The sequence below is a fragment of the Hemisphaericaspora subhashii genome (genome assembly GCF_019202705.1).
Source record: "Hemisphaericaspora subhashii strain CBS 10753 chromosome Unknown scaffold23, whole genome shotgun sequence".
Classification (NCBI taxonomy): Eukaryota; Fungi; Ascomycota; class Pichiomycetes; order Serinales; family Debaryomycetaceae; genus Hemisphaericaspora; species Hemisphaericaspora subhashii.
In genome coordinates, this window is record NW_026057346.1 from 1 (window position 1) to 15417 (window position 15417).

The 15417-nt window shown below is 33.4% G+C and overlaps 5 protein-coding genes across 5 annotated transcripts; 3 read left to right on the forward strand and 2 right to left on the reverse strand. All coding sequences in view use genetic code 12, as the record gives it.

The window, feature by feature from the left end:
• Positions 1 to 3892: 3892 nt before the first annotated feature.
• Positions 3893 to 6358, forward strand: RIM101 (alkaline-responsive transcriptional regulator; the record flags this gene model as incomplete). Its single annotated transcript, XM_049408215.1, has 1 exon — positions 3893 to 6358. The coding sequence occupies one exon, from the start codon at positions 3893 to 3895 to the stop codon at positions 6356 to 6358; it is 2466 nt and encodes an 821-aa protein (XP_049262379.1).
• Positions 6359 to 6773: 415 nt separating this feature from the next.
• Positions 6774 to 8081, reverse strand: J8A68_004275 (tRNA-5-taurinomethyluridine 2-sulfurtransferase; the record flags this gene model as incomplete). Its single annotated transcript, XM_049408217.1, has 1 exon — positions 6774 to 8081. One exon carries the CDS (start codon positions 8079 to 8081, stop codon positions 6774 to 6776), a length of 1308 nt encoding a protein of 435 aa, XP_049262380.1.
• Positions 8082 to 8906: 825 nt separating this feature from the next.
• On the forward strand, positions 8907 to 9626 carry J8A68_004276 (uncharacterized protein; the record flags this gene model as incomplete). Its single annotated transcript, XM_049408218.1, has 1 exon — positions 8907 to 9626. One exon carries the CDS (start codon positions 8907 to 8909, stop codon positions 9624 to 9626), a length of 720 nt encoding a protein of 239 aa, XP_049262381.1.
• Positions 9627 to 9652: 26 nt separating this feature from the next.
• On the reverse strand, positions 9653 to 10720 carry J8A68_004277 (deoxycytidine monophosphate deaminase; the record flags this gene model as incomplete). The annotated part of the gene is made up of 1 exon (XM_049408219.1): positions 9653 to 10720. One exon carries the CDS (start codon positions 10718 to 10720, stop codon positions 9653 to 9655), a length of 1068 nt encoding a protein of 355 aa, XP_049262382.1.
• Positions 10721 to 11481: 761 nt separating this feature from the next.
• NCR1 (sphingolipid transporter) lies at positions 11482 to 15360 on the forward strand (the record flags this gene model as incomplete). The annotated part of the gene is made up of 1 exon (XM_049408220.1): positions 11482 to 15360. One exon carries the CDS (start codon positions 11482 to 11484, stop codon positions 15358 to 15360), a length of 3879 nt encoding a protein of 1292 aa, XP_049262383.1.
• Between the last annotated feature and the right edge of the window lie 57 nt (positions 15361 to 15417).

The window sequence follows — 15417 nt, forward strand, 5'->3', positions numbered from 1 at the left end:
TTGTCTCATAGATAGGGGATGTAATTAGCATCCCTTAAACTTTTTTGGTTCACTTCATGGTTGTGTTAGCATTGCAAAGCAAGATCAACCTTTCAAAGATGAATGGTATAAGGATTGGAAGAAACTCAAAGACTCATTAACTTGCAGTACTTCGATTTCTTGCAATAATTTAGCGAAAACTTGTTTATTCTCCCGGAACTAGAGATTAATAGACAATTATAGTCCAAAAGGAAACATTCTAGGTAATATTCTAAATGGTTATACCATTAAAGTCACCTGAGTCTCATAACACTTGATAATTCGCCTATAAAGAACATCTGTGGGTCCTAAAACAATATTTTGCAATCTCTCGTATATCATTTTACGAGCTCAAAAAAAGGAAAAAAATCGGCTATAACTTCCTAATCGGGTATCAAAACCTAAAAACTCGGAAAAGCTGAGAAAATAACAGAAATATAGGAAAGCCTTTATGGCCAAGTTGGTAAGGCACCTCACTAGTAATGAGGAGATCGTCAGTTCGAATCTGGCTGAAGGCATATATTTTTGCATTTTTTGAATCACTTAAAGGATCGGTTCTTAAATAAAAGAATCGAATTCATGAATATATTAGTTGTTAGCATTTTTGACGTGACTTAAAATAAAGAAAAATTGAACTAAGGTTTTATTTTTTCTCAGGATTTAACCTAATAGTTTAAATTTGGGATTAATCGGGAATGTGATTTTAAGAAATCGCACGTTAATGTCCTTTTACTTTTATCTTTGATCCTCTTCCCAAACTTCCAAGAAAAATATGTTCACGTCTATGATATCTTAGGATGAGCTTTTACCCGCCAAAAGCCGTGATGAATCCCAAATCGAAAACAATAAAACGGTACATCTTGGTAACGTAGACATTTTTAATGCAACCATTCCTCCTAGTCATAGTTTGACAAGTGCGAGTGGGGTTCCAAGAAAACAATACACATATACCGCCTGCATTTATGATTATCCTCGGGAGTACTTTTAGTCTTCTCAGTTTTCAAACACCTAGTGAAAACCCTTTTGAGCTAGGAATTATACTTTGATTATAATAATTTGTCTATGTACTTTTTGCAACCGTCAAGTTTGACATTATTCGACGGGGCCACTTTGTGACCAGATTCAAGAAACAAGATATCCATGCTGTGATTCCAACAAGAAACAAGAATAGCGGAAAACAAATAGAATATTCTATTGAAATCGACTTGTAATTACTCGATACCACTAAGAAAAAGTGGGATTTGAAAATAGAATTGACTTGAGTAAAGGGAAAATAGATTTTCTTGTTATGTGTATTCAATACGGTTTAATATGGAAGATTTGTTGATAGATATGACATTGATTACAATCTCCGACGAATGAGAAAAAAATTGGAGATAAGAACCAGTATAACTTGCGCTATTTATTAGTTTTACTCCTCATTTCTCAAAGGCATATGTTAAAAGAGTTCCTAATTAATGGCCAGATCTTTCGATTTCAAATTGACAGGAAATAACGAACGATCTTTTAGAAAACGGGGAAAGAAGTAATTTTCTTGGACGGATAAATACGAAAAAGAGAAAGACCTAAGACTTTCAATCCCGAGAATCGATGGATGAACAAAGCCAGATCATTCTTAGGTTCGAAGCAAATTCAAGATGAAAATCTCTCTCATTGAATGGTAACGAGACTTTCATTCCGGACTTAGACCCGCCAGAGAGTAATTGTTTTTCTTAGATTTAGGCGGAAAAAGCGAATTTTCTTGAATTACTTGCCAATACTCATCAATTACATGTCCAGCATGTTTGTTTTTCTTGATGTACTTGTTGACGCCTTTGGTGATACCTTTTTGTTACAAAAGTGAGTAATTCCAAGAAAACACCAAAAAATAAAAACATTCGATTTCGACCTAACCCTACAAACGAAATGGATGCAAGAATGTAAGCAAGTAAATTATTTCAAAGAAAAGAAGGTTTGAACAAAAAAGTCAGATCTCGATCTATATTCTACTAAGTCTCGCATTAATTCACTTTGAGTCGTGTGATCTTTTTGCTGTCCCCTGACTATTTAATTCTCCATGCATTAATGGGTGTCTTTATGTCAATTGAATTTATGTTGAATTGTTTAAAATTTTGATGTATGGCTTGTGGGCTTTTTTGAAAAAGTTAATCCCTCGGGAAAGATCGTGAATGGGTTAAGAATTTTCTTGATATACACACATAATAATATTACCAAGAAAGAGATAGGCGTTTGAATTAGAATTTTTTTCTTGACGATGATACGAGTTACCCCAAATTTGGTAGACGTAGAGATACATGTTAACATTGGTGGTCCATAATAACGAAGCAATTAGTAATAGATGTCTAATTTGTGAAAACACCTTTGTCACTTCTTACTTTATTTGTTAACGGGAGGGGGGGGTTAGAAAACTATAAAAACGATTTCGCTTAGAATTACGCGAGGGAAGCAGGCAGGAGGGAGAGGGGGGTTATCAGTCAGGGCGGAAAACATTTTTTTTAGTTGAGGGGTGAAATGATAAGTACAAGAAACATATTCTAATAAAATAATTCACGTGGAACCCACGCAAGCTGACGCATCGCTACGCAAGTCCATGTAGTGGCCCACTAATAGAGAATGACCTGTAAATCTGAATGATACGCTGTAAGAATTTGAAGATACGAATTGCGGAATTTAAATTGATTACCAATCACCATGATTATGGATGTGGATGTATTCTCCTCTTTTGGAAAAACATATATCCGTATCATCACATACAGCCTTGATTGAGAATGATGCCGTTGAAAATAGATAAGCCTCCTCGTCCATTTTTTGTTCTACATTATTAGATTAACTCACGTGTTGGTGTTTTTCTCTTATGTAATTGAAAGAAGATGAAGTGGGTACAAAAAAGAACAGGAGTTAACGAGTGGTTTTTTTTATTTATAAATTTACAGAGGGAATTAGTTTAGAACTGCACATAACCATTATTTTTTTATGGTTTTTTTATAATTATTTTTTTTTGGATTCACTCGTTATTGTCCGTTGACAATTGTCTCGCCAGTTTACAATAAGATTACGTCAGTCATTTTTTTTTTTGGTTTGCGCACACGTTTTTTTTTCTTTTTGAAATTGAACAATGGAATACAATGACTAACCGAAATTTTGCAACCATATCCGAACATAGAAAGGAAGCATTGAGTAACAAGTCAGACAAAATAATTGACTTGGTAAAGTTGTTTTTTTTTATAAATAACAATAGGAGTAATAAGAAAATAAATAAGTTAAAATTAAAGAATCGGATTATTATTGGATGCAATACGAAGTCAGACACTTTTTAAGTTTTAGTAGACAGTTTCTTCTTGGCGCTAAGAAAAAAAACTACACTATGAAAGAAGTTCAAATATTATTTACCATTTAGAAAGGAAGACACACTTTTTTTACTAAAATTCTTACCTGCATGAAGTTGAGCAAAAGAAATTTAATGTTTGATCAGACCTTTTTTCTTGGCACATTTTTTTGTTTAATCATTTTTTTTTTTCTTCCGGTTCGTGGTTTTTTTTAATTTTTAATTAAATATTTAAATTTATCCACATTCTTTTTTTTTTTTGTATCAGACTTTTTTTTTTAGTTTGACATTACGTCTCCCTTTTTTTTACTTATAAATTTAATAAATAAAACAAGATTTTCTTCTGTCTTTTCTACCAAAAGGAAAAATAATCAGACAATTTATTAGTGGCTTTTATATATAAACTCATCATTTATTTCAATTGATTAATCAAAGTATTAAACTAACAGAACTTTAAATAAATTAAAAAAGAACAGACACACAAACAACAAAAACGAAAATAGATAAACAGACACACCGACAAATAGACAGACAGACAGACAGACAAAGATGAATTATAATTTACATCCAGTCACCTATTTAAATGCCAATAATCAGACAAGTGCCAATAGCACACCAAACTTGTCATCTGGTAATCCACCATCTTCTACCAGTACATCAACCTCAACTTCCACAAACACCAATAACAATAATAATAATATTAACATCAACCCTACCAACCCTCCCCTTAAACGTACGGGTAGTGGTGGATCAGAACCATTGGATATGGAGATGGATAATGTGACATCACCATCTTCTGCAACATCTTCACATCATGGCAGTCCACATTCATCATTCACATCACAATCAACAGCAAACTCACCTGTTGCTGATGCTAAGAGACAACCACAACAACAGCCAGCACAGCCACCACCCCAGCAACAACAACAACTTCCAACACAACTTCAGCAACAACCACCAGTGGTACCAGCTAAGATCCAACCAAACAATCTCCAACGCTTACCAAAACAACCACAACCAATACATCAAGCAATCCAACCCCCAGTTGTCCAACAACAACAACAACAACCAACTTTACCTCAACAACAAACCAACTTGATGCCGCAACCATCTACGTTGCCAACTGGTACATTTGGTCAACCAAATTTACAACCACAACAGCCAACTCAATTACATCCAAATCTTAATCAAGCTTATAACAATCAATATTACCCTCAACCATATCTTTATACTCAAACTCAAATGACTCAAGAGATCCAACAGCAACAACAGCAACAACAACAGCAACAAGGAAATGAACCTCCAGTAAATTCTTTCTATCCAAACGTTGGCGGTATTCCATCAGTTAATGATTTGAATTTCAAAAAGAAACAACAACCAGCAACTGGTAATACCCTTAATGGAGTCAAACCTCCAAAGAAGACTTATAAGAAGATTAGAGAAGAAGATTTAAGAGGTCCATTCAAATGTTCCTGGGCTGATTGTTCGATAATATTTGAAGCTCCTGAATTATTATATGATCATTTATGTGATGATCATGTTGGTAGAAAATCTTCAAATAATTTACTGCTCACTTGTCATTGGGAAAATTGTGGTATAACTACTGTAAAGAGAGATCATATTACTTCTCATTTAAGAGTTCATGTTCCTTTGAAACCTTTCCATTGTGATTTATGTCCAAAGTCATTCAAGAGACCTCAGGATTTAAAGAAACATTCAAAGATTCATGCTGATGACCATCCAAAGAAATTAAAGAAGGCTCAAAGACAATTATTGAAACAACAACAAAAGGAAGCTAAACAAAGAGCTAAATTGGCGAATAAGAAGATGGGAGGTGAATTGGCTCAACAACCAAACTTTAATTACTATGGTGGTGCTCAAGTTGACACTGCAATGGCGTTTGATGATGGTTCAAGAAAGAGAAGATATGAAAATAATTCTCAACATAATATGTATGTGGTTAATAGTCTTTTAAGTGATTTCAACTTCCAGAATATGACTCAACAACAACAATTCCAACATCAACAACAGCAACAGCAGCAACAACAACAATATCAACAACAAGTTGTTAATGGTGAATATCCAACTAAGAGAATAAAGCCAGATGTTCAATATAACCTTGAAATGTTCAATAAATTGAATCATGTAGATGATCATTTCACTCACCAATCTCAACAGCAACAACAACAATTGAATGCTCAACATCATGCTTCTTATGGTGGTGTAAGTACCGGATATGCTAATGGTGTTGCTGCTCCAGCTGGTAATCCTGCTGTTCCTAATGGAAACATCTATGAAGCTGAAAAATTCTTCAATCAATTATCTAACTCCATCGATATGCAATATCAAAACATATCTACTCAATACCAACAACAACAACAAGCCCAACAACCTCAACAACAACAACAACAACCACAACCTCCACAACAACAACAACCATTGTATCCAACCTTGCCTACCATTGCCAGTAATGGTTCACTTACTGCCGCTGCAGCTGCTGCCAATAAGGATGCTCTTGTTAATAATCATAATGGTTTCTTACCTTCTTATCCCCAAATCAATAGACCTATGGGATATACTGGTATACCCTACAATGGTGCACAAGCTGGTGTTCAACAACATCCTACTGCTTTGGAATTCAGTGGTGTTTCGAATTATCAAAAGTCCGGTCAACCATTGTGTCCTGATCTCGAAGAGGATGACGAGGATGATATTGAGACCTATACTTCTTCTTCTGAGGAGGATGACGATGAGCTTGACGAATTATTTGACAGATTGTCCATCGGTGATGAAGACGATGAAGAAGAGGAAGAAGATGAGGATGATGAAGATGTTGTTGTTAATGGGTTCAATTTGAAGGATGTTGTTAGACATAGAGAAATGGTTAGAACTGTTCTTGCTTATTTGAGATTGCAAATCAAAGAACAAGAACAACAAAGAATGAGAGGAGATAAGAATGAAGAAATGAAGCTTAATGAAGGTAATAAATTATATCCTACCATTGCTGCTTTTTAATCTAGAGATGTTATTACTATTATTATTATTATGTTGTTAAATTTTGTATATTGATTTGGTTTTTTTGGATTGTTGTGTTGTGTGTTTTAAATTTTGTATCAATTTTTCTAGTTGCTTATTATGTGTTTAATTAGTTTTTTGTTAACTTTTTGATTCAATTCTTTTTATTTTAGTTTTTTTTATTTTTGGATATGTTTAATGTATAAACTTAAATTTAGTCGTTAGTAATAATAATGATGACTGTATAATTATATATCGCTTGAACCCTGACAATGTAAGCTTTTTCAAGAGAGATCTATATGGTTAGAAATTGCCAAGAATGACTTTTACATAGAGTCTAAAACCTTATCCCAAATATTATTTACACGTAGTAATTGATGTTACAGTACTATATACACACTCTAAAAAGTTAAAATTATTCAACTGATGATATTGTACCTGAGCCCAATACTTGATTTCCTCTATATAAACATCCCACTTGACCAGGAGCAAGTGCCCTGCCTGGTTTCTTCAATCTAATACTAACTTGATTCGTCTCAGTAGAAACACTAAATGTTTCAATGTCAAATGGATTTGACAACGAACTCATCTGGAATTGAATTTCATTATTTGGGATATCCAAGACTTTTTCAACGGGATATACCCAATCCAAAGAATTCAAAACCACTCCTGATTTAAATAATTTCGGATTATTTGATCCCCGAACAATTACTAATTCGTTCTTAATTGGATCTTTATCACTGACAAACCAAGTACCAGAATATTTAGGATCTGCTTGAGGCATACTTATTCTTGCTCTTTGTCCAATAGTAGCAGTCCAGAGTCCATCATGTTTGCCCCATATTTTGCCATCTTCAGTAACGATATTTCCAGGATTGGCTGGGATATAGTCACGTAAGAAATCGGTGAAATTGTTTTGGTCGGGACTTACGAAACATAATCCTTGAGAGTCGGGTTTTTGGGCTACATGGAGGTTGAACTCTTTTGCTAATTCTCGGACATCGGGTTTGATGTGGTGGCCAATGGGAAGGAGGACCTGGGACATAGTGGAAGGAGGGATGGTTGATAAGTAATATGATTGATCTTTGTTACGGGAAAGTCCTCTTAGGAGATGATATTCCCCAGTTGGGGTATGTTTCATTATTCTAGCATAATGACCAGTGACTAACCACCATTTTTGAGTTTTATATTTATCATTTAAATATTGAAATAATTTACCAAATTTAACATATTTATTACAACTGGTATCAGGATTTGGAGTTAAACCTTCAGAGTATTTTTGTATCATCGGTTCGAAAACTTCTAACCAATATTCTTTCTCGAAATTAACTCGTTCACATGGGATATTTAATTGTTCACATAATTTTTGAACATCCTTCCAATCACGTTCTGTACATGATGCAGTCTGTGACCAATTAGCCATGTAGATCCCTTTGACGTTTTTGTATTTCTTAGCATATAGAGCTGCACATACAGATGAATCTACACCTGAGCTCATTGCTATTATGATTTGATCATCGGGATTCGGTTCTGCTTGAGAATATTCTTCTGGATTAATGGGATTGATTTGTTCATCTCGTTCTTTGTATGATTTTTGTTTTGGATAATACGGAATGGGCGTATGATGAGATGCAAGGGATTGGTTACGAATGAAATGGAAAGTATAAGTTGATCTTAGTAGGTTACGTGTACGACTATGTCGCGTTAGACTTGATAATAGCATTTATTGGGTGACTGGATGATCTCTGTTTACGCTGACATAACGCAACGGCTCATCGGTTGTACGAAAAATAAAATTTCAATTTTCGCTCGAGAAATCAAAACCCAGTTGAACAATTAAGAGAAGGACGAGATAGATGGGGGGACATAATAGAGACCAGATTAATAACTAGTTTACGAAGATGCTTGCGAGATCACTAGGTAAAGGACATTATATGGAAGTAAACTATTGAAGCTAAAAGAATTTTGTAAGGTCACATTATTTCCATTACAGGAGGTACTTAAAACGCCGTATGGGGTTCAGAAAGGCGTATTTCTCAACAAGAAAATACTGTTATATTTTCTTTTGTTACATAGCCACGAAAGAGCTCCATAAGTCCTTGTTGGAGTCTTGGGCCTGGCCCTTTTGATTTTATTCGTTGGAACTTATGAAACGGAAAAATGCCACCCTTCTTTTAAAAGAATTGATAAAGTCAACTCCGAAATCTTCCCTTGCGGATCTCTGTAAAACTAAAACGTTTCAAAAAGGGCAGATTTCCGAGATTATGCAATCTAGATTGATTTGTGGAGATCACGGAAACGTCTCTAATTGGTTACCCATTTGCCACAACATCTTTGTATTGTTTAACAGAAAAGCTTAACAATACGAACCAGATGGAAATATCAATGAACAGGGTTCGATCTATTTGTGTGTGGGGGAAGATTTCCGACCGGAATTGTTTTTTTCCGAAGTTCTCGGGATTTATAAATTTATTGAAAATTTTTGACTTCTTCTGCTTTCAGATCCTTCTTCCTTCTTCTTCTTCTTCTCTTACATTAAGTCACTCGAATGGACGAAAGAAAGAATCACACGATGTCATTGAAATACCTTGATACTGCTAGAAAGATCTTATGTATTGGTCGTAATTATGCTGCCCATATTAAAGAATTGAATAACATTGCACCTCAACAACCATTTTTCTTTTTAAAACCATCTTCATCCATTTTAAAACCAAATGAAGGACCATTCTTAGTTCCAAAGGGAGTTGTTGTTCATCATGAAGTTGAATTGGCATTTACTTTAAACCGAGACTTAAAGAATTTGCCAGAATCTTTTGGACCTGAAGAAGCTTTAGAATGTATTGAAGGATATGCATTAAGTATTGATATGACTGCTCGTAATGTTCAAGATGAAGCTAAGAAAAAGGGATTACCTTGGTCAATTGGTAAAGGGTTTGATACTTTCTTACCAATGTCTAATTTCATTCCAAAAGAAAAGATCCCAGATCCTTATAATGTTGAATTAGTATTAAAGATTAATGGAGAAGTTAAACAACAAGATATGACTAATTTAATGATCTTCCCAATTCATAAAATTTTGAGTCATATGTCTTCTATTATGACCTTACAAAAGGGTGATTTGATCTTGACTGGTACTCCAAAGGGTGTTGGTCCAATTGTTGCTGGTGATAAGATTGAAGCATATCTTAAAGTTGATGGTAAAGTATTAGAAGAAATTAAATTGGATGCTGAAGAAAAACCAGGACCTTATGAATACAAAGAAATTTAAACTGAATTCTATAATTCTATAAATATTTAAATAAATATCCCATCCATTGGAGGTTGGTATTGACGTAATATTATATTTGCATCACTCATAACTTTATGACTTTGAGTATCCATTGAATAACTTTGTGCATAAACAACTTCTTTAATCCCACATTGAACAATCTTAATGGAACAAGTTAAACAGGGACAAGTATTACAATATAATATACTATCACCTCTAATTCTATCTCTACCAGCTTCCAATAATGCATTCTCTTCTGCATGTAAACAAAGACATGTTGATAATGATGCACCACTTCCATGACCTTTGTTACAACGTGAACAACCACCTTCATTACAATTAGTCAAATGTCGAGGGGTTCCATTATATCCAGTAGCAACAACACGGCAATCTCTTACAATGACGCAACCAACTCTTCTTTTCATGCAATTGGATCTTAATGCTGCTAAATCAGCTAATCTCATAAAATAAGAATCCCAAGTAGGTCTTAATCTTGAAGAATCTAATAAGTTTAACTCCAGTAATTTGATATACAAATCTTTAATTGAACTAGAAGTATTAATGATTTTAACTTGTGCTTGATTATTTATTTCAATTAATGGATTTTCAATATTGAATAATAAATCATCATTCTTTTTTATGAAGTCACTTAATTGTAACCAAACCCTAGCTGGTTTTAATGAATATCTTTCAAATCTTAATGTCAAAGGAGCATCTATGGAAATATGTAAAAAGAATGGTCTTTTCTGTAAAGCTTTTAACATTGTCATATCATTAATATGAGATATAACAAAATTCTGTTTCCAATTAACAGTAACAAAATCTAATAATGAATCTAAATCGGTAAATTTCTTATGAATTTCCATTTTGGAATAATAGGGTGAAACTTTGGTAAGATCTTCTTTTATATTACATTTTAATTGAAGTTGTTGTCCTAAAGGAGGAGCTGGAGTTGATTCATCAGAAGAATCGGCAGCAATATTTGTAGGAGGAGTTGGAGGTTCAAATGAGATTAACTTAAATCCTTGGAATGTTAAATACCGTGCTACTTCTGTCTTACCGGAACTTAATGTTCCTGAGATACCAATTAACATGATTTAAACTCGCTAAGATAATAGGAAACTATGGAAGTGAAAGTCCAATCACCAATCCTTGAAGAAAAGGAGAAATGAAAATTATCTGAAGATTTTTTTAGCACCAGTAAATAGATAATTGCGCGTATTCTTGGGAAAATTAGCGCGACCCGTGTTGCAAAACACTTAAAAGAAAGATGACAAGAGAGAGAAAGATAAAGAGAACGTGATAGAAATATAGAAGGAGATTAAGAGAAAGGGAGATATCAACAATGTACTGGGAGTATGTAGAAACCTAGATAGACATTAGGAAAAGAAATTTCTTTGACGGGTATCACTGTGCTGCAAAATCTATAGTAGAGATAAACAACTCTCCCCGAAGGATTCATAGCACTCATAAAATCATGACATGCTTAGTGAACGTGATAGTTATTTTGATAACCACAGGATTAGATAGAAAAGAGTCAGAATATTTCGCATACAAGTTTGTCCACCCAACTGTCAACATTTTAAAGTTTGTAATAGAAGGTCAGTGAAAAAGTATAAAGAAAAATGCGCTACCAATGCCGTATACATTAAATTAACCAGAAAAAACGGGTGATTAAATAGAATTGCCTTTTTACAACCCCCTTTAGAGAAGACACGATTACTTCATTTATAAGAGAATTATATACAACGAGAATATCATTCAATTCAATTGATATACAAGAAGATAATCACTTTAACTATTGACATCAAACTAATCAATTGAGAAATACTATAATCCCCCCCCAAACATAAAGATGAGACTAATTGGTCTACTAATATTCCTTTTTGATATTCTGTGGGTACTAGCAATTTCTCCACAACATAAACCTGGCTACTGTAACACATATGGCAATTGTGGAAAGAAATCCGTATTTGGTAGTCAACTTCCTTGTTCCAACTTTGTAGAGGCTACGAAACCAACCAAGGAATCCCAAACTAAATTAAAGGCAATTTGTGGAGAAGAATTTGAATTGGTATGTTGTTCCCCAGAACAAATTGATGCATTGGAATCTAATTTAAAAAGAGTAGATCCTATTATATCAACATGTCCAGCTTGTCGAAAGAACTTTTATGATTTCTTTTGTAAATTCACTTGTTCACCTAATGAATCTACATTTATAAATGTTACCAAGACTCAAATTGCCAGAGATACGGGAAAGGAAATCGTGACTGAGATTGATCAATATGTTAATCCAGAAATGGCTCAGAAGTTTTTCGATTCTTGTAAAAATGTCAAATTTTCAGCTACTAATGGGTTTGCTATGGATTTAATTGGTGGAGGGGCAAAAGATTATAAACAATTTCTTAAATTTTTAGGTGATGAAAAACCATTATTAGGTGGCTCACCATATCAGATTAATTTTGTTTATGAAACAACCAAGGAAGAATTAGATTCTGGAATCATATTAAGAAATGATCATTTACGGAATTGTGATGATAAGGAATATAAATGTGCTTGTACGGATTGTACTAGTTCTTGTCCAAAATTACCTCATGCCAGCAGATTAGATAAGAAATGTATGGTTGGTTTATTACCTTGTTTCTCATTTGCAATTGCTATAATCTGGTTATGTATGATTGTTGTATTAGGTGGATATCATGTGTATTTAGTCAGATCAAAACCTGTTAGACATCTTTCATATGGTGGACTCGAAGAAGAGGATGAAATTGATAATATGATTAGTCCAATGACTTATGTAACTGTTCGAAAACCTAGTGTTACGGCATTCCTGAATAGATTGAAATACAAGATTCAAGAAATTTTCCAAAATATTGGATATTTCTGTGTGAAATATCCTGGAGTTACCATTGGAACTAGTATTTTGTTGTCATTAATGTTGTCATCAGGTTTGTTTAGATTGGACTTAGAGACTAACCCCGTGAATCTTTGGGTTAGTCCCCATGAACCAGCATTTAAGAATCAACAATATTTCGAATCTAATTTTGGTGAATGGTATAGAATTGAACAAGTTATTGTTAGTTCAAAAGATGATGGACCAATTTTGAATTGGGAAATTGTTAAATGGTGGTTTGAGAAGGAATCAGAATTGGAACAATTAAACCCCAATGTTTTACTATCTGATATTTGTTTCAAACCATTAGAAGAAACCTGTGCAATTGAATCCTTTACACAATATTTTAATGGAGATATCAATTCTATTACAGAAGATACTTGGAAGGCGAAATTACAAAATTGTATGGATTCACCGGTGAATTGTTTACCTTCATTCCAACAACCTTTGAAACCACATATATTGTTTGATAATGATGATATTTCAAAAGTTAAAGCATTCACAGTTACAGTTTTAGTAAATAGTAATTCTGGTGATGAAACATTCTCCAATAAGAGTATTGAATTTGAACATCTGTTTCAAAAATGGGCTCAGGTTTTACAAGATGAACATCCAGAATTGAATATTGCATTTAGTACAGAAATATCCTTAACTGAAGAACTTAACAAATCTACCAATACTGATATTCGAATCATTATTATATCATATTTATTAATGTTTCTTTATTCTTCATTAGCACTTGGTGGGAAATTACCTCACAGGAGTTGGCATTCACTTGTTAAAACAAGATTCATGTTAGGATTATGTGGGATTTTAATCATCTTGTTATCAGTAAGTGCATCAGTTGGATTTTTTTCATTAATTGGATTAAAATCAACCTTAATTATTGCCGAAGTGATTCCATTTTTGGTTTTGGCAATTGGGGTAGATAATATATTTTTAATTGTTCATGAATTACATTTAACAACTGAACATTTCCCTGATTTACCGTTGGAAGATCGAATCTCACAAGCGTTGGGATGTATTGGACCTTCATGTTTCCTTAGTGCCATATTACAAGTTTCAATGTTTTTATTAGCTACCTTTGTGGATATGCCCGCGGTTAAGAATTTCGCATATTACAGTGCTGGAGCGGTTGCGATTAATTTCATGCTTCAAATGACATGTTTTGTTGGATTATTGGCATTGGATCAAAGAAGATTGGAAGATAATAGAGTGGATTGTATGCCATGGATAACTATTGCTCCTGTACAATTGAATGCTGATCATATACTTCAAGAAGATTCTGATATGGATGAACAAGGGATTAAACATTTAGAATATAATTTTTCCCATTGGGTGAGTCAATATTATGCACCTGTGATTTTAAAGAAAACGATGAAACCAAAGATAATTACCTTGTTTGTGATATGGTTGGGTATTTCATTAAGTTTATTCCCTCAGATTAAACTTGGATTAGATCAACGAATTGCCATTCCTAAGGATTCATATTTGATTAATTATTTTAATTCAGTATATGATTATTTCAATGCTGGTCCACCTACATTTTTTGTAGTTAAAGATTTAGATTTAACCACAAGAGAGAATCAACAAAAGATATGTGGAAGATTTTCTGGATGTGATAAATATTCATTGGCAAATATATTAGAACAAGAATTTAAGAGATCAAAGAAATCAATGATTGCTGAACCTACTTCGAATTGGTTGGATGATTTTTTGACATGGTTAAATCCAGATTTAGATCAATGTTGTAGATTTAAAAAGGGGACTGTATTTGAACAACCTGATAATGTACCTGAATTTTGTTCTCCATATGCACCTGAACGTCAATGTCAAACTTGTTATCTTAATCATGATCCACCGTATGATTCAAGTATGAATGGATTCCCCGAAGGACCGGAATTTATGTTTTATTTCAATCAATGGATTCAAGAACCAAGTGATCCATGTCCATTAGGAGGCAAGGCACCATATGGAAATACTATTTCAAGAACTAGTAAGAATATTCATGCCAGTTATTTCCGAACTTCACATACTCCATTAAAATCACAACAAGATTTTATTAATGCATATAAGGGTGCTGTTAGGGTTGTTGATGAAATTAAAGGGTTTATTAATGATTTGGATATATTTGTTTGGTCACCCTTTTATATATTCTTTGTACAATATCATACTATTGTGAATTTAACATTTGAATTATTAGGAGCTGCTATGATTATTATTTGGTTGGTTAGTAGTTTATTATTAGGATCAATCAAATCGGCAACAGTGATGACAATTACGGTTATTTCAATATTGATTAATATTGGAGGTGTGCTTGCCATTTGGGATATTTCATTGAATGCAGTTTCATTAGTTAATTTGATTATATGTGCTGGACTTGCAGTTGAATTTACTATTCATTTAACTAGAGCATATGTGAATAGTCCAGTATCATTATTTGAGAATGCGAATGAAGAATCATTATATTCTAGTTTTTTGGCAATATCAAGTTTAGATGAATTACCTGCTCGTCATCGTAATTTAAGAGCATATAGTGCATTAAGTACAGTTGGTGGATCAATTATTGGTGGGATTACATTAACTAAATTTATTGGTATTTCAGTTTTAGCATTTACAAGATCAAAAATATTTGAAGTTTATTATTTTAGAATGTGGTTTTCATTAATTATAATTGCAGCAATTCATGCATTATGTATTTTACCGATATTATTAAGTTATTTTGGATGTGATTATAATCCTGAGGTTAGGGTTGAAGATGAGAGTCAATTGAGTGCGAATTATAATAATCAAGTTGATGAAGATGAAGAGATTGATATAAATCAAAGTGATAGATCGTGAGAGGGTAGCGAAGAGAGAATTTTAACCGAGAGAGAGAGAAAGACACAGGATTATATA